Source organism: Podarcis tiliguerta (assembly GCF_965153285.1).
Source record: "Podarcis tiliguerta genome assembly, chromosome: 6".
In the NCBI taxonomy this organism is placed as follows: domain Eukaryota; kingdom Metazoa; phylum Chordata; class Lepidosauria; order Squamata; family Lacertidae; genus Podarcis; species Podarcis tiliguerta.
The window spans coordinates 88,968,469-88,987,112 of NC_139539.1; the positions used below are offsets into that span (position 1 = coordinate 88,968,469).

Consider the following 18,644-nt stretch of genomic DNA (forward strand, 5'->3'; position numbering starts at 1 on the left):
CGTTCCCTCTGCGCTTTGGAGGCTTCGCGTTGCTATCGCTGAAGCCAGGGAGCCTGCATTCGCTCCATAGGATGCACATACATTTCCCCTTTATTTTTGGAGGGGGAAAAGTGCGTTCTATATGGCAAAAAATACGGTAGTTGAAGCCATGAAGAGCAAGGGTAAGTTGAGCTGGGGAAGACTGACTGCTGCTGCTGCTTCTCCTTTGGATTGAGACTGTGGATGGTGTCTTTGGTGGTTGGCATGAACATCCATGCATATGGATGGGCTCTGCCAGAAAGGGCCAGGGTTCATCGTTCTGCCTAGACACTGAGGTCCAGCGCCGAGGGCCTTCTGGCGGTTCCCTCACTGCGAGAAGCCAAGTTACAGGGAACCAGGCAGAGGGCCTTCTTGGTAGTGGCGCCCACCCTGTGGAACGCCCTCCCACCCGATGTCAAAGAGAAGAACAACTACCAGACTTTTAGAAGACATCTGAAGGCAGCCCTGTTTAGGGAAGCTTTTAATGTTTAACAGACCACTGTATTTTAATACTCTGTTGGAAGCCTCCCAGAGTGGCTGGGGAAACCCAGCCAGATGGGCGGGGTATAAATAATAAATTCTATTCTATTCTATTCCTGCCTCCACTGGAGACTGGTGAACCAGGATGGCACCTGATATCTTTTCTTCCCTCCTCCCCTCTTTACAGACTTTATGGGGTGGGAGGAAACTGGGCAGCGTTGCCAACTTAACCAAACAAATCTAGTTCGATCTGTTTGTGTGCCCTATTTCACCTCCGCTAAGTCCTTGTTTTTCATCAAGTGTGTGATGTGTTTACTGTGATGATTTGGTTCCCCTGCCTGTGGACATGTTTGTGTTTTTTGTAAACGAGTCACATCCCGTGATTTGCTTCATCACAGTGAGGTGATATAAGACGAAGAGTTTAGATGTTTGATCCATAGTATTGTCAAATCTGCCTTCTTGGCGACACGTCTCATATCACAACAAGCTTGACTTTAAACCAGGTGCAATCTACACCTCCCTGAACTCAAACAGAGAGAAGAACAATGGTATTTGTACCAACTGTTGCAGAAATAATACACTCTTAATAAAATAAGAAAACTGCTTCAGCCTCAAAATTGAATTGGGAGATAAATTCAGCTGAGTGAGTTTGGAGAAGGCATTTATTACAATATATTTAGATTTTGGTCAACACAGTTGGTTGTGAGTATGTTGAAAAACACCAAGGTGGAATCTACCCACATATAAAAAAGGTTGTGAAAGTGCTTTTTTAAAAAGGTTTTGAAAAATACATTGAGTTTTGCATCGCTCATTGTTGCCATCTAGTGTCACATTAATATATTGCACTTTACAACACATTTAAAACGTTTTATTTGCAGCTGTGTAGCTGAGTCCCAAGTAAGCAAGGTGCTATCTTTCCCTGGGCTATTAGTGCTGGAATTATGCAAGTTTTCAAGTTTCATAGAATTCTGCAGGTGCTCCTGAAATAGTGGTACCTGCCCAATAGAGCCCTATGTAATTCGAAAGCTTTCATATTTCCACACCAAAAGTCCGATTATATCGCCTGGGAAATTTTCTCTTTCTTTTGAATGAGCAGGCCTTGTTTCATAGACTTCTGCCGCCTGGTGCAGGTGTCAGTTTCAGGAATGCAGCTTGCTCAAAGAGGACAGAATCATCTCTCCTTCCCATCTCCCCCGTCTGTTATTACAGTAGGCAGTACAGTGATTTGCTGACAATTTTGCGAATGCGGCGAGATTTGAACTGAGGATTTTGAAGCCCACGGTCTTGTCTCTGCTTACATGACTAGTTTTTCTAGTCCTGCCTTGCTTCTCCATTCGCGGCATCCATGCAGGCCAGTTTTGCGCCTGTTTCCTTTAAAGTGAGGCCTGATGAGCTCAGTGGGACTTAACTACTAGATCTCTGTCTTTCTCAGAGCTGATGAACAATTTGATCGCCCAGAAGCCTGCATGCAGCTTCAAGTATACTAAATACTCGGCTTTTAATTGAAGTCTGAAACGAAGCTGCTTAACTGCATTCTTCAAAATCTGTACTTGATTTGTGGATTGTCCCCACTGCCGCTGCCACATTATTTGACTTTTAAGCCTGGTACAGAATGTTGACCCCAAATTTGTTGTCTGGAATGGGGCTGTGGGCTCATGTCCCAAACCTTTTAAATACCTAGCAAGGCTCCCTCCAGTCAGATAAGAAACAGCACTGATCAGCTGTTCAGATAATGGGGAAGGGTGGGGCGTGGGTCTGGCATTATTGATGTGCAAACATTTCTGAGGGATGCACACATCACCCGCTGGCATGAGAACTGCGTCATCTAGAAATGGATACCTGTCCCCTTGCAAGTACAGTGGTACCTCTAGTTACCAACTTAATTTGTTCCAGAGGTCTGTTCTTAACCTGAAACTGTTCTTAACTAGAGGCGTGCTTTTGCTAATGGGGCCTCTTGCTGCTGCTAGCACACGATTTCTGTTCTCATCCTGGGGCAAAGTTCTCAACTCGAGGTAACTCTTCCAGGTTAGCGGAGTTTGTAACCTGAAGCGTTTGTAACCTGAGGCGTTTGTAACTCAAGGTGCCACTGTATCGCCTTTGCTAGATCATGGTAAAGGTGCTTTGCCTTTCTGGTGGAAATTTGGCTGCTGTGAGGCGGAGAGGACAGGAAATTTCCCCTTAAACCAGGCATGGCCAAATTTGGCCCTCCAGATATTTCAGGACTACAACTCCCATCATCCCTAGCTAACAGGACCAGTGGTCAGGGATGATGGGAATTGTAGTCCCCAAAAAATCTGGCAGGCCGAGTTTGGCCATGCCTGCCTTAAGCTAACAGTGATCTTGTGATCCAAGCCCAATTGTGGATAATGCCCTACTTCCCCAACAGTCCTCTCACATGCTCCAGAAAGGCTTTTGGGGAGCTGCCAAGGGAGAGACGGGCAGGAAACTTTCCTTCCATGAACTTTAAGTCCTTCTCCCCTCCCCACCGCATGAGTGGATTGGGTTGGAAATGTGTTCCATTTCATCATTCTAGCATGCGTGGAAGACTCTACATCCTAATCACATGCTTATCCTTGCATGCCACTATATATAAGAAAGAGGTGACTATTAATGTGTTATAATCAGTGCTTTTTTTCTAAAAAAAATGTTTAGGGATACTCTCATTTAGACTCGAGAAAACCACCATTTTATAGTTCAAATCGGGGAAAATAAATACAGCAAATGGACAAAGGTACAAAGAACATGCATTACCTCAATTACACAGCTCAAGTGACTTCCACATTGGCATAAGGTTGTGTGCACTAACATCCTCCCAACTTTCATCAGTAAAAACACCACACATCCACGTCCCACACTGCTTCACACATTAAACACTCGCTTCCGTCTGAGGCTCAGGAAACACCGGGAAAGGAAATGAGGCTGCCATCAGAGGTAGCAACTGACAATTCACCGTGCTAGAGAAGAATTTTTTCAAAAAATATTTTTAGTTTCCTCTCCTGTTAGATTCACAAAATGTTTAGGGCCATGCGTCCCACCCGGAAAAAAAAGCACTGGTTATAATTATAGATTATTACACCGATAGAACTGTTTTTTAAAGCATGCTGGGAAAGAGGCATTTTTTCTTGCTTTGATTAAAAGAGAGAGCAAGAGAATTGCTCAAACGTACCTGGCATGTGAGCTCAGGACACTAGAGCATGGTGGCATGATGCCTTTGCGGCAGATGGCCTAACTCAGCAGGAGTGCAGGTCATCTGTTTTAACCTTGTTTTCTCACTCTTTTCTCACAATAATAGGCAGTCAGTGAAAGTTGTTGCCGGTTTGTTTGCTTTTTAATGGTTTCAGGCTGCCCGAAGCTCGTGACCACGGTTTCCATCATTTCGATTTTAAAATCTGTTCCTACTGTATCGTGATTCAAACACGGCCCCGTGGTTTTCACGCAGCATTCTGCAAACCCCTGTGATCCTGCAACGAGAGCATCGCTGGGAGCAGGCAAGCTTCCCAGTATGACAGCCTGTTCACCAGTCCCCATTTCCAAACTGGCAGCAGCAAAATTGCTGGAAATGTCCTAAGCGGCGGGGTGAATCCCAACAATGCTCGCATGTGCCGCGCATTGCATGAGTTGTGCGCCCTCCAGAATCTCTTACAACGCACAGCGCTTCCTCAACAGGAAAGTCTGCATGGAATGTGTCCTCTGTGTTAAAAACCATGGAGTAGTGCAATATTATAAATGTGTTTTCTAACCCCACCCAGAAGTTTGATCCAGTTTCTTCAACCTGTGCACATGTCAGAAAGTAATAATTTGCGGCGGCATCGCATTGAGTTCAGTCTGTGTTTGAAGGGTTCATATTGTTCTCTTCCTTTTGTTTTGGGTGGTTTTGTTCTCCTCTCAACTGTACAGGACGAACAAAGGTCGGGACATAAAAACTATTAAGTCTCTGCGTGTTCTGCGAGTCTTGAGGCCTTTGAAGACCATCAAGCGGTTGCCCAAACTCAAGGTATTCTTGCTTTGACTTGTGATATTCCCTCAGATGAGTCACCTTTGTTCAGGGCAGATCCCCCCCCCCCCCCCGAGCAATGTCGGGCAGTCGCTGCCGTTGTCAGCTGCCTTTTTCGTTAAGAGTATACCTACCTGAAGGAGTGTCTCCACCCCCATCGTTCAGCCCGGACACTGAGATCCAGCGCCGAGGGCCTTCTGGCAGTTCCCTCATTGCGAGAAGTGAGGTTACAGGGAACCACACAGAGGGCCTTCTCGGTAGTGGCACCCGCCCTGTGGAACACCCTCCCACCAGATGTGAAGGAAATAAGCAGCTATCCTATATTTATCTAATCTGAAGACAGCCCTGTTTAGGGAAGTTTTTAATATTTAATGCTGTACTGTTTTTAACATTTGATTCCCTAGAGTGGCTGGGGAAACTCAGCCAGATGGGAGGGGTATAAATAATAAATTATTATTATTATTATTATTATTATTAGAGAACACTTGTTTTGCTAGCATAACAAAGAGCAATGGAGAACAGGGATCTTATCCCACTAACGGTTGCATTAGAATAGGAAGATTTTGCAGGTACAATTCAACCAAATCTGGATTACCAAGTTAGTTGGTGTACATATCATTTTAGCTGCCATGGCTGCTTCCCAAGGAATCCTGGCAACTGCCATCGGGTATGACAGACCCCTACCCCACTTGCAAAACTACAGTTCCCTAGATGGCCTTGCAGTGACTGTTTAACACCTGCGGTGAAAAGATACGTCCTTTGTTTTGCAGCGATGAGAGAAGCTTTACTTGCTCAAATCTCTCTTTTTGATATAGCTCTTACAAGAGCCTCTGTCACCCTCTGCACTGCCAGAGACGCTGGTTAGGCCTGTTCTTCCTTGATTTGCACTTTCTGTATGTGCTGCTTGCCTTGATGCGGGTGAAGAAAATGCTTTGACAAAGGAGGCCATTTGTGTCCATGGTTGCTTTTCCCTATGATGAATCGCACCCTTTGGGTTTGCCTCCCCCCTCAGGCCGTCTTTGACTGCGTCGTAACTTCGCTGAAGAACGTCTTCAACATCCTCATTGTCTACAAGCTCTTCATGTTCATCTTTGCCGTCATCGCCGTCCAGCTCTTCAAGGGCAAATTCTTCTATTGTACGGACAGTTCAAAAGATACAGAGAAAGACTGCATGTAAGTATCTAGCCTTGCATCGTGGCACAATGACACTTACCTCTGGTTGGGTGCCTTTGCAGGATGGCACCACCATCAGCCCAGGATCCGGTGGGTACACTAGAGGTAAGGGGCTTCCCCCGACCTGGGTGGACCCTTTGACCAATGGAAGGCAGGTTGTGGTGCTGGTACGCCCCCGAGATAGATCACACCGAGCCGGCAGACTTTGCCCCCATCCACTCCATGGAGATAGATGATAGATGATAGATAGATAGATAGATAGATAGATGATAGATGATATAGATAGATGATAGATAGATAGATGATAGATAGATAGATGATAGATAGATAGATAGATGATAGATAGATATTACTGTTTTACAATTTCAGATATTCATTTTACATTCTTAAGATACCAGTGACTTCCCTTCTCTTTCCATGGTTCATTTTACATATCTTAAATCCCTGCATATTTTACAAAAACTATACCATTCAGTAGTCCATTACTGCATCCATCAAAACTTATTTGCACGGTTTAATTTTTCTTAACACTGCCAGCATTTTCAGCTGTACACAATTATTTTCCATATATTCAATAAACGTTATCCAATCTTCTCTAAATGTATGGTCTTCTTGTTCTCTTATTCTATTTGCCAAGTCTGCAAGTTGTGCGTATTCTGTCAACTTAAGTTGCCATTCTTCTTTGGTTGGGACCTCACTCATTTTCCATTTGGGGGCTAAAAAAAAACACAGGCCAAAGTTGCTACATACACAAATAACCTTTTCTGACACCTGGGGATTTCATCTTGAATTATTACCAACAAAAAGGAATCTGGTTTTTTGGGGGAAGTAATTTTAAACATTTTTTCCCCAATTCATTATAGATCATTTCCCAATACTCTTTTACCCTTTAACCCCATGGACATTTAAACCCGAGGGCCTTCTCCAGGTCCTCGTCCAGTTCATCCCTTTCAGATCTATGGTTCTATGATGCTATGACCCAAGGTCCAAAACTCCTAGGAGAAGCATGGATTCTTATCCTCATTTTTCTTTAGAGCAGGAGGCTTGATCTTCATCTGTCGGTTTTATCTTCCTTCAGGTTGCACTAATCCTACTGTGGTGGAGCAAGGACGGACACCCAGGTCTTACCTGTAATCTCCCTGCTCTAAACCACACCTGGATATAAACCCCACTGCAAGACTCAGACTATCTGGGCCTGTCTCAGTTCCAGAGGGTGCTGGACGGTCTGTTTTTGGAGTGAAAGATGCTCACAGGGGAGGGAAGATGAACCATCCTGGAATCGGCTGCCTGCCACCCTGTAATCCTCTCCTCACTACCACCGGCACTTCTGCCCCCAACTCAGCACCCTTCTGACTGGGCAGTGTGAGAGTGACATTCAGAGAGAGACTGTGGGGAGGTGATTTGCAACCAGGGGGAGGATTTCAGAGCCTCCTCTCCCTGTGTGCTGTGTTTCACACCTGATTACTCTAGGAGTCATCCACCCCCCTGCCTGCTTTGGGCAGGACCAGTTTTAACAAAGGCTGCCGCCACCAACACATAAACGTGGGTTGTGCACTATAGATACAGCATTGCCCCGCCTTTGGTTGTCTTCTTCCTGCTTCTCCCCTTTCTCACTCCCTTTATTTTATTTCATATTTTTTTTAAAAAAGGTTTATTTGGTTTTCAAATTAAAGTTTTACAATCACATATCCAATATATAACATAGAAACAAGATTCCAAGGAATCTCCTGGACTTCCAGGAGAGCCAGTGTGGTGTAGTGGATAAGAGCGGTAGACTCGTAATCTGGTGAACCGGGTTTGATTCCCCGCTCCTCCACATGCAGCTGCTGGGTGACCTTAGGCTAGTTACACTTCTTTGAAGTCTCTCAGCCTCACTCACCTCGCAGAGTGTTTGTTGTGGAGGAGGAAGGGAAAGGAGAATGTTAGCCGCTTTGAGACTCCTGAAGGGGAGTAAAAGGCGGGATATCAAATCCAAACTCCTCCTCCTCCTCCTCCTCTTCTTCTTCTTCTTTCTCTTCCTCTCCTTTGTGGGTCCTATTGTTAATCATTTCCTCCTGCATCTTTTATAATAAGCCAATATTTTTACATCTCCATTATGTCCAAAATTCACCATTAAACTACAAGTGTTATTCCAATCCTGCTTACAGTTTTAACTGTTTACAATGGTTTTTAAGATAAATTATATTTTTCCCCATTCCTTATTGGTCTTCCTGATTTCTGATTCTTTTTTGCCAATTCGGCATAATCCATCAACTTGATCTGCCATTCTTCTCTGGTCGGGACTTTATCTTCTTTCCATCTCTGGGCCAATAGCATCCAAGCAGCTGTGGTCCCATACATAAATGGTCTTTTCTGCTCCCCTGGGGTCCTGTTTTGCACACTTACTTGGACTTAAGACCTCCCTTTCAAGGAAAGAAAAGGAAAGAATCAAATGGCCCCATATTATTACTGTCATTATTATTATTTATGAAATGTATGTACCACACTTCCTTGAAGGATCACAGGGTTGTTTACAGTATCGGCTTAGACCTCTTTCACCCTGACAGTGTGGCAGCGAAAGGCTAATCACCATCTCTCTCCATCTTACAGAGGCCACTATGTGGACCACGAGAAAAACACAATGGAAGTGAAATGCCGAAAATGGAAGCGCCATGAATTCCACTACGACAATATCATGTGGGCTCTGCTTACCCTCTTCACTGTCTCCACCGGAGAGGGGTGGCCGCAGTGAGTATTTCCTTTTGCCCTTTCCAGCGAGGTTAGTAGCGGAAGCGTTTGAGCTTAGCCTTAACTAGTCCAAAACATAATGGAACGCCTGGCACATTTATGTTTCAGTGTCAAAATTAAAAATTCTTGATGTGTTTTTATGAACTATAATTGTTGTTGTAAACCACAATGGTGTTTTTTTACACGGTGGCATATACCGTATTTTTCGCCCTATAGGACGCACTTTTTCCCCTCCAAAAATGATGGGGAAATGTGTGTGCGTCCTATGGGGTGAATGCAGGCTTTCGCTGAAGCCTGGAGAGTGAGAGGGGTCGGTGCACACCAACCCCTCTCGCTCTCCAGGCTTCAGGAAGCTATCCGCAAGCTGTGGGAGCCCAGCGCGAAGTCGCGCAGCTCTCCCTCGGCTTGCGGAGAGCTGCCTGCATCCTGAAGCCTGGGGCATGCTGAGCTCAGCGCACCCCAGGCTTCGAGCTTCACGCAGCTCTCCCACGGCTTATGGAGAGCTGCCTGCAGGCTTTGGGCTTCGCGCAGCTCTCTGCAAGCTGTGGGAGAGCTGCGCGACTTCCCTGTTCTGGGGGCTGGGGTCGGGGGAAGCTTGGGCTTCCCACGCCCCAGCCCCGTGCCTGGGGGAAAAATAATTTTCCCCCTTTATTTCCCCCCCAAAAAACTAGGTGCGCCCTATGGGCCGGTGCGCCCTATGGGGCGAAAAATACAGTAAATGTTTTTCAAAAATAAATAGATGTGTAGATAGGCTATTAAACTGGGCCGCACGTTATTTTTGTGCAGTGTTCTAGGAATGCTGTTAGGATGGTTGAGCCATCAGCAAATGGTAGGCGATAGCTCAATCAGTAGAGGGTGATGCTCTAAATCTCAGGTCATGGGTTCAAGTCCCATGTTGAACAAAACGTTCCTGTATTGCAGGGAGTTGGAATAGATGTCCTGTGTGTTCCTTTCTGGCTTTATGATTCTATGTGACCTTTCTTTCTTTCTTTCTTTCTTTCTTTCTTTCTTTCTTTCTTTCTTTCTCTCTCTCTCTCTCTTTGTGTTCCCAGGGTTCTGCAGCATTCGGTGGATGTGACTGAGGAGGACCGCGGCCCCAGCCGAAGCAACCGCATGGAGATGTCCATTTTCTATGTGGTGTATTTTGTGGTCTTCCCTTTTTTCTTTGTTAACATCTTTGTGGCTCTCATCATCATCACTTTCCAGGAGCAAGGAGACAAAATGATGGAGGAGTGCAGCCTCGAGAAGAACGAGGTAATGCTGAAGCGCAAATGGGGCAGGCCTGTGGTGAGAGAGGGGTGGCATTGTTATTTATTGCTTGGGAAGCTTGGCAGATACTTCCAAAGCATTTTGAACATCTGGATTCACACTATTCCAGTGCTGGCTAGAGGCATCTCATGATTACAGTGGTACCTCTGGTTGCAAATGGGATCCATTCTGGAGGCCCATTCGCAACATGAATAGAACGCAACCCGCAGCGGCGCGTCTGCACACATGCAGGTTGCGATTCGCTGCTTCTGTGCATGCACGTGACTTCATTTTGCGCGTCTGCGCATGCGCAAGCAGCGAAACCTGGAAGTAACCCTTTCAGGTACTTCCGGGTTGCTACAGGACGCAACCTGAAAAAACGTATCATGAAGCTAATGTAACATGAGATATGACTGTATAAGTTGGGAAGGGGGTACTTTTGTGAGTTCCCAACAATACAATAATTAGAAATGGGAGTAATAATTTGGATGCCAACTGACAGTCTTTATCTTCTTCTTCTTCTTCTTCCAGAGAGCATGCATTGACTTTGCCATCAGTGCCAAACCCCTCACCCGCTACATGCCGCAAAACCGGCACACCTTTCAGTACCGGGTCTGGCACTTTGTGGTCTCCCCATCGTTTGAGTACACCATTATGGCGATGATAGCACTGAACACTGTGGTTCTAATGATGAAGGTGAGGAGAACCTGGGGCAACATTGACCGGCTTCCTGGCAACTACAGAGATCTGGCACAACCAGAAAGTTCACTTTTGAGCATGGTTGCCCCCTGGGAGATGCCTTCTCTTCCCGCCTGATTCAGCTCCTTGGCTATAAAACAAAGCAATTAAGAATTGTGAATGATGGGAAGCACCTGAGCAGCATTTCACACAGATGGGGAACCTTATGCCCTCCAGATGTTAGTAGACTACATCTCCCATCAGTCCTGACCATTAGACGTAGAGCTTGGGGATGATGGTAATGGGAGTCTAGTAACACCTTGAGAGTCAGAGGTTCCCCACCCCTGGATTAATTTGATTGTTCGCATCTCTCTGTGGTCTTGGGCAAAGGTTCTTTCCCAGCCCTGCTCCCTGGGAGTGCCAGGGATGGAAGATGGACCTTCTGCGTGCAATTTTAATATCAAGAATTGTCTTCTTATTGATCTTATGTAAGTTACTCTGGGAGCCTTTGCTGGCTGAAGAGTGGGTTAAAAATGCATTAAATGAAAAAGAAGCATATGCTCTACCTCCAAGCAATGGTTTTTCCACATTTGGGGATGCAACTAAGGATCACTTTTATCCTATACAGTCATACCTTGGATCTCAAACGCCTTGCCTTCCAAACAAATTGGCTCCTGAATGACCGAAACCCAGAAGTGAGTGTTCGGTTTTCGAACGTTCTTTTGGAACCTGAACGTCCAACATGGGTTTCTGATTGGCTGCAGGAGCTTCCTACAGCCAATCAGAAGCTGTGCTTTGGTTTCTGAACGTTTTGGAAGTCAAACGGCCTTCTGGAACGGATTCTGTTCGACTTCCAAGGTACGACTGTATTTTGGATGGACTTCTCAAGTCATTTAAGCATACATACGTTAACTTAATTATTTAGCATGTAAATGTGACCAGCGCTTATTCTCAAGCACGAATCCTATGCACATATATACAGGAAGCCATCACTTCTTATACGTCCCTGTCAAATGTGCAGTTTTGTTGAACCTGAGCTTGCTGCCATGCAACGTGTGAAGCGTCCACCTACAGCTTTCGCTGTTCGCCAATCTGTTTAGCAATAACATCATAAGACCACACTTGATGTGTATTTCAATTGTGCTTTCAAGTGTTTTCATAACTTCCCCTCATATGCCTATATATATATATATATATATATATGTGCAAGCGCACACGCACAACCCATCAGTTATATTCTCATAGGCTGTGTAGCAATTGCCTGCCTTCTGTGCTACTGGCACCCTGCGGCAATTAATTCCATGGGCCTTTATCACTTGCCACATTTTGTAATCAGAATGGATGTCCCAAGCAGCTTCACAGTGAATAAAAAGCCACAGAGAATGCTAAACTGGGTAAAGATGTGTTGATGGATCTCAACCATAACTCTTGCTAAAGGTAAAGGGACCCCTGACCATTAGGTCCAGTCGTGACTGACTCTGGGGTTGCGGCACTCATCTCGCTTTATTGGCCGAGGGAGCCGGTGTACACCTTCCAGGTCATGTGGCCAGCATGACTAAGCTGCTTCTGGCAAACTAGAGCAGTGCACGGAAACACCGTTTACCTTCCTGCCAGAGCGGTACCTATTTATCTACTTGCACTTTGACGTGCTTTCGAACTGCTAGGTTGGCAGGAGCAGGGACCGAGCAACGGGAGCTCACCCCATCACGGGGATTTGAACCGTTGACCTTCTGATCGGCAAGTCCTAGTCTCTGTGGTTTAACCCACTGCGCCCCCCGCGTCCCATAACTCTTGCTACCAGCTGCCAAATCAGTGAATTCCAGGACGACGAACAGGAACAGAACTTGCTGATGAGTAACTTGATTTTTAGTTAGCTTTATTATATACAGCAGAGTAAAGCACAGCTTTGTACAAGTTACTATATACACAGGTGAGATTCAAACTCTTATCCAAACTCAGCACTCCAACAACAAAACTGCAGTGTCCTACTACTTATAAGGAAGAACTTGGCCAATCACCAACTGTTGCTAGGCTTCCTTGTCTCCAAGCAGACTTCTCATGTAATCTGTTTAACTTGGCTTGTTGCCAACCTGCTGATGGTTCACTCCAAAAACTGCTCATACTCAATGTCTCAACAAGATGTTCAAACAAACCAGTTATGTAGAAGCTGGGCATTGTTATTCCAAATTAGAGAACTTTATGTGCGGATGTTTCACTTGATTTCTCCAAGATGTGTGGAGTTTTGTTTTTCTTTAGTTGCTAACTGAATTTTGCATCCAAATTACGCATGGGAAAATATAACCTCTTGGGTGATTGTTTTAATACACCCAGGATATGATGGCTCTTCTTTTCCTTCTCTCTCTCTCTTGCCAGTACTATTCTGCTCCCTACACCTACGAACTAGCTCTGAAGTACCTGAACATTGCTTTTACCATGGTTTTCTCATTGGAATGTGTCCTGAAAATTATAGCTTTTGGCTTTCTGGTGAGTTACAGAGTTTGTAGGGGGTGGGGCGATTAGCTTTTTGGTGATGGGCAGACTCATTTGCATCAAATAAAAATTCCCTGTACTGCTGGATCATATAAATAGTTTTTATCGAGTTAGTTAAGTATCATTTCTCCAACATGCCCAAGTTCCCATAAATTTGAAGGAAAGCTGTGACAGATGTTTGACAGAGCTCTTGTTTGCTCCCTGGGTATCCTACAAACTCGATGCCAGATTCTGGAGGGATATATTTCATGAGGCCCCTGAAGAGCAAGTTATGTTTACAATCCATTGTACAATATATTTGACATGTGTTTAGTTACTGGAATCTGTTAATGAGAATGTATGTGGTCTGACAGTGTTGAACTGGGATCTGTAGGACCTCAATAAAAGCCCCAGCTTTGTTTTAAGACAGGCTTCCTCAACCTCAGCCCTCCAGATTTTTTAGCCTACAACTCCCATGATCCCTAGCTAGCAGGACCAGTGGTCAGGGATGATGGGAATTGTAGTCTCAAAACATCTGGAGAGCCGAGGTTGAGGAAGCCTGTTTTAAGAGATTCCTTTAATCTCTTCTCTATTTCTTCTTCTTTATTTCTCTCTCTTTTTTTCCTATGTTCTTAGTGTAGGTAGATCAATGTTTTAGTTTTGGACACCCTCCAAAAAAAAGAGATTTAATATTAAGCTTTGCATTTGTCTTTATAAATCCTAATAATCCCCCCCCCCCAATTTTTTTAAAAAATTCCTTATGTTGCCTTGGCAAAAAAGGGTGGCATATCCATTCTGACCCTTAGGTTTGGGGTGAATGTTGTGCTATGCCCCTCTTCGATGTGGGTCCACAAGATAAAACAAGAGGTGCCTGTTCCTTGAAGGCAGCCACCAACTAGAATGAGAGCAAACCTGCCAAGAATGTGAATTCCATCGATAAATATAAACCAGTTATAGTGAATATACCTCATACGAATGTACGCTGTCCCTTGTTCATGGGATTGGTTTCAGCTTCTCTTCGTACAGGGTGAGTCTTTTAAAAGAGGCCCGTGGAACATTTGTCCTCTGTATCCACGGGGCCTCTTTTAAAGGACTTAAAAAGGTAAAGGGACCCCTGATCATTAGGTCCAGTCACAGACGACTCTGGGATTGCGGCACTCATCTCACTTTATTGGCCGAGGGAGCCAGCATACAGCTTCCGGGTCATGTGGCCAGCAGGACTAAGCCGCTTCTGGCGAACCAGTGCAACGCACGGAAACGCTGTTTACCTTCCCGCCAGAGCAGTACCTATTTATCTACTCGCACTTTGACATGCTTTCAAACTGCTAGGTTGGCAGGAGCAGGGACTGAGCAACGGGAGCTCACCCTGTCACAGGGATTCAAACCGCCGACCTTCTGATCAGCAAGTCCTAGGCTCTGTGGTTTAACCCAGGGTGCCACCCGCGTCCCTTTAAAGGACTTACCCACCCTATATTTGCTGTTGCTTGGATGTTCACACCATGGTTTATTCTTCCCCCTCCCCCCGATCTTCCCTCAGAATTATTTCCGCGACACCTGGAACATCTTTGATTTCATCACCGTGATTGGCAGCATTACAGAAATTATCTTGACGGACAGCAAGGTGAATTTCTCCTCCTTTCTATTGCTCCTCCTTTGAGGGGAAGTTTTTAATGACTGATGTTTTAATGTATTTTTAATCTTTTGTTGGAAGCCGCCCAGAGTGGCTGAGGAAACCCAGCCAGATTGGCGGGGTATAAATAATAATGTATTATTATTATTATTATTTATTATTATTATTATTGGAATTCAGGGCATAGAGATAGGTGTGTTTGCTTTTTGGCTTGCTTTTGTTTAAACTGTTTGATCTCTCTCCATCTCTCTTTCTCTCTGTGTCTATTTGAAAGCTGGTCAATACCAGCAGCTTCAACATGAGCTTTCTGAAGTTGTTCCGGGCTGCCCGTCTCATCAAATTGCTTCGCCAAGGCTACACCATCCGCATTCTGCTGTGGACTTTCGTGCAGTCCTTCAAGGTAAAAAATGGCTGACCGCTCGTCTCCTTCCCAAGATTTGCGAATTAAAAACTCAGACTTGACATACACCTTCTCAGGGCACCTTCTGCGCAAAAGGTGGTCCATGCTGCAAACCAGAGAATCCGTCATCCGCTAAATGCATATTTTGGGAGGAGAGGAGCTGTTCCTATGCAGTGCCGGATTTATGTATAAGCTAAACAAGCTATAGCTTAGGGCCCCACTCTCTTGGGGGCCCCAAAAAAATTTAAAGAAAAAAACACCTGGATGTACATTTCCAAAATATAAGATAAAAACAAATAAAATAAAACCTACATACAGCAACAGTGTTTTGTGTTGTGTAGGCTCCTATGATGTAAGTAATGGGTCTTGCCTGCTCCCTAAAATATCACTGGTTTACTCATTTCTATATATGGGGTGCCTACATTCTGCATGTGCAAATGGCTTTAGAAACCTATTAGGTCCGTAAATTGCCATATAACATATATTCAACACAAAAAACAGCTGGACATATAAAGGGCCTCATTACCTTCAGTAGCTTAGGGCCTCATCAAACCTAAGCATGGCTTCTGATTGGCTGCAGGAAGCTCCTGTAGCCAGTCAGAAGCCGCAGAAGCCCATTCAGACGTTCAGCTTCCAAAAATAGTTTGCAAACTGAAACACTCGCTTCCAGATTTGCATTTGAGAACTAAGCTGTTCAAAAACCAAGGTACGACTGTATATGCCACCTTGAGTTCTTTGGAGGAAAGGTGAGATATAAATGCAATAAATAATAATAACAATAAAAGCCACCATCTTGCTGTAGCTCTAAGTAACTCAGAAAGTGAGCTAACTCACCAGATTTCAAAGGGAAAACAAAATGTTTGTTTGTTGGGGTTATTGTTTGAATGATTTTTTTTTTTAATGCCAGTGTTAAACAACTTGGGCACCTCAATGTCATGGCAAAAATACAAGGCATTTTAAATAAATGCTGTGCATTGAATACAACAAACCCTTTCATTGTCTGCATCTTTCAGGCCCTCCCCTACGTCTGTCTCCTGATTGCAATGCTCTTCTTCATTTACGCCATCATTGGGATGCAGGTAAGGCACCACCTGAAAGACCTAAGACTGTGTCTGGCAGGTAAAGGAGCTAGAGGCTGTTTAAGAGGTTTGAGGACAGAACATATTGATAACGAATAATAACAATAATAGTTACCATTAGGTGCTCAATTGATGATGATGATACAGTGGTACCTCAGGTTATGTACTTAATTCATTCCAGAGGTCCGTTCTTAACCTGAGGTACCACTTTAGGTAATGGGGCCTCCCGCTGCCGGCGCACGATTTCTGTTCTCGTCCTGAGGTAAAGTTCTTAACCTGAGGTACTACTTTTGGGTTAGCAGAGTCTGTAATCTGAAGTGTTTGTAACCTGAGGTGTTTGTAACCCGAGGTACCACTGTAATAATAATAATAATTATTATTATTATTATTATTATTATTATTATTATTATTATTATTATTATTATTTATACCCCGCCCATCTGGCTGGGTTTCCCCAGCCACTCTGGGCGGCTCCCAACAGAATATTAAAAGCACAATAAAACATCAAACATTAAAATCTTCTCTAAACAGGGCTGCCTAAAAGTCAGGTAGTTGCTTATTTCCTTGACATCTGATGGGAAGGCGTTCCACAGGGCGGGCGCCACTACCGAGAAGGCCCTCTGCCTGGTTCCCTGACTTTTAGAAGACATCTGAAGGCAGCCCTGTTTAGGGAAGTTTTTAATGTCTGATGTTTTATTGTGTTTTTAATATTCTGTTGGGAGCTACCCAGAGTGGCTGGGGAAACCTAGGAAGAAGGGCGGGGTATAAATATTATTATTATTATTATTGTTGTTGTTGTTGTTATTATTGTTGTTGTTATTATTATTATTATTATTATTATTATTATACCTGCAGAGCAGTTTCATTTGTTGTCTGATGCTGAGTTGTTCAACCTGGTATTCAGCCATGCAGACTAAATGAAAGATTGCCCTTTAAAAACAAAAAAGGAGTATAGAATTTACTCTTCATGTGAAGGACTGCTTGCCAATTAGCATGATCTGGAGCAAACCCTCCCTTGAGGCAGACCTTTGAGTGGCAAACAGTTTGCGAGAGGATTTCCTTTCCATGGAATTAATGCATATTTCCATTGCTCCACGATTGCTGCAGGTCAAAGAGACTTCGCAGGTTTCTGGCACCCTACAAAAACCTGTTAACCAGAGACAAAAGTAGCATAAGTGAATACACCGTTAGCAGTGACGGCATTTTCACTGTGCCTTTCATGTCTCTGGTTGCAAAAAGACACTAACCTCTCTTCCTCCATCTATACTTATCTCCCTTGCCCTAGTGCCATGGGACTTTGGAGGAAATAAAATAAAGTCAGGACTTTGTACACTTCGTATTAAGCCAACTGGGAGATTGCTGTATTTGTCGTTGTCAAATCTTCTCCACTGGTTTTTCATTTCTCTGTGCCTTCAGGTTTTTGGGAATATCAAACTAGATGAAGAAAGCCACATTAATCGTCACAACAATTTCCGCAGCTTTCTGGGCTCACTGATGCTTCTTTTCAGGTAAACAGACTTTTAACACTCATACAAGGATTAATTCCAATGTTTTAGGTTAAAATGTGACATTGCCTTTACCAGTCTGATTTCAAAAAGTTTTTGGAAGCTGAAGGAGGGGATCAGTAAAGTTCCCCTTTGGGCAGCTTACCTAGAAAGGACCCCAAAGGGCTTTGTGGACAATGTGTGTTGTTTGTTCTAGCTGAACTAACAGGCAGGATTTACAAGAATTTGGATCTCCTAATGAGTTTGCAGCTGTAGTCACTTCCTAACTTTTGACTCCAGGTAACGCGGGTGGTGCTGTGGTCTAAACCACTGAGCCTCTTTAGCTTGCAAATCAGAAGGTTGGCAGCTCGGATCTCCATGGTGGAGTGAGCGCCCATGGCTCTGCTCCAGCTCCTGCCAACCTAACAGTTCGAAAGCACGCCAGTGCAAGTAGATAAATAGGTATCACTGCGGTGGGAAGGTAAACGGTGTTTCCATGTGCTCTGGCTTCCGTCATGGTGTTCCTTTGCGCCAGAAGTGGTTTAGTCTTGCTGGACACATGACCTAGAAAGCTGTCTGTGGACAAATACTGGCTCCCTCGGCCTGAAAGTGAGATGAGCACCACAACCCCATAGTCACCTTTGACTGGACTTAACTGTCCAGGGGTCCTTTACCTTTTTTTTAATCTTAATGCCAATACATGGTAAAACCATTCATTGCCAAAGTTGGAGACACAGCTATCCTGCTAGAATGACCACAACTACATATAATTAGCATCCCATGCACATTGGATCTAATTATCCATTATGTTAAGTGTCCTCCCTCTCTTCTATCTAATGGAATGTAATCAAATCAATAAGTTAATAATGACATAATGACATCCAATGCTCAGTTTTACGTTGGCTATTTTGAAATGGCATTTGCACCAGCTTTGGAAGGCATCCTGATAATTGATGAGCACACACTTGGGGGTCCCTGGTCAGCATAAAAGACTTCCAAATAACTCATCAGCTTCACTAGATGTGGGATCAATGTGGGATCATCGTAAACTATCTGAAAAAAGTAGTTTAATTTGTTCAGCAGTGCGGACTGTGCTTGTCTGGGTTAATTGTTGCTCTCCTTCCCTGCCACTAACGCCCCTATTTGTGTGGCACTACATGGTGCGCAGGGTGGATAAAAATAAATGATTTTTAAAAAATGGATTTTTTAAAATTTAAATTGGATTTTTAAAATAAAATGCTTTTGGAGGAAAAATCTTTCTAAA

General features: G+C 44.2%; 1 protein-coding gene across 2 annotated transcripts in view; it reads left to right on the forward strand.

Moving 5' to 3' along the window:
* Positions 1 to 18,644, forward strand: part of CACNA1E (calcium voltage-gated channel subunit alpha1 E) — a 444,647-nt gene that overhangs the window by 381,646 nt on the left and 44,357 nt on the right. For both annotated transcript variants that reach the window (XM_083445434.1, XM_083445435.1), the window contains 10 exons: positions 4,396 to 4,492; positions 5,505 to 5,665; positions 8,255 to 8,392; positions 9,445 to 9,646; positions 10,172 to 10,336; positions 12,692 to 12,802; positions 14,325 to 14,408; positions 14,692 to 14,817; positions 15,831 to 15,896; positions 17,313 to 17,404. In XM_083445434.1, the coding sequence (XP_083301560.1) occupies positions 4,396 to 4,492; positions 5,505 to 5,665; positions 8,255 to 8,392; positions 9,445 to 9,646; positions 10,172 to 10,336; positions 12,692 to 12,802; positions 14,325 to 14,408; positions 14,692 to 14,817; positions 15,831 to 15,896; positions 17,313 to 17,404 (1,242 nt within the window). The remainder of the gene's footprint in view (positions 1 to 4,395; positions 4,493 to 5,504; positions 5,666 to 8,254; positions 8,393 to 9,444; positions 9,647 to 10,171; positions 10,337 to 12,691; positions 12,803 to 14,324; positions 14,409 to 14,691; positions 14,818 to 15,830; positions 15,897 to 17,312; positions 17,405 to 18,644) is intronic.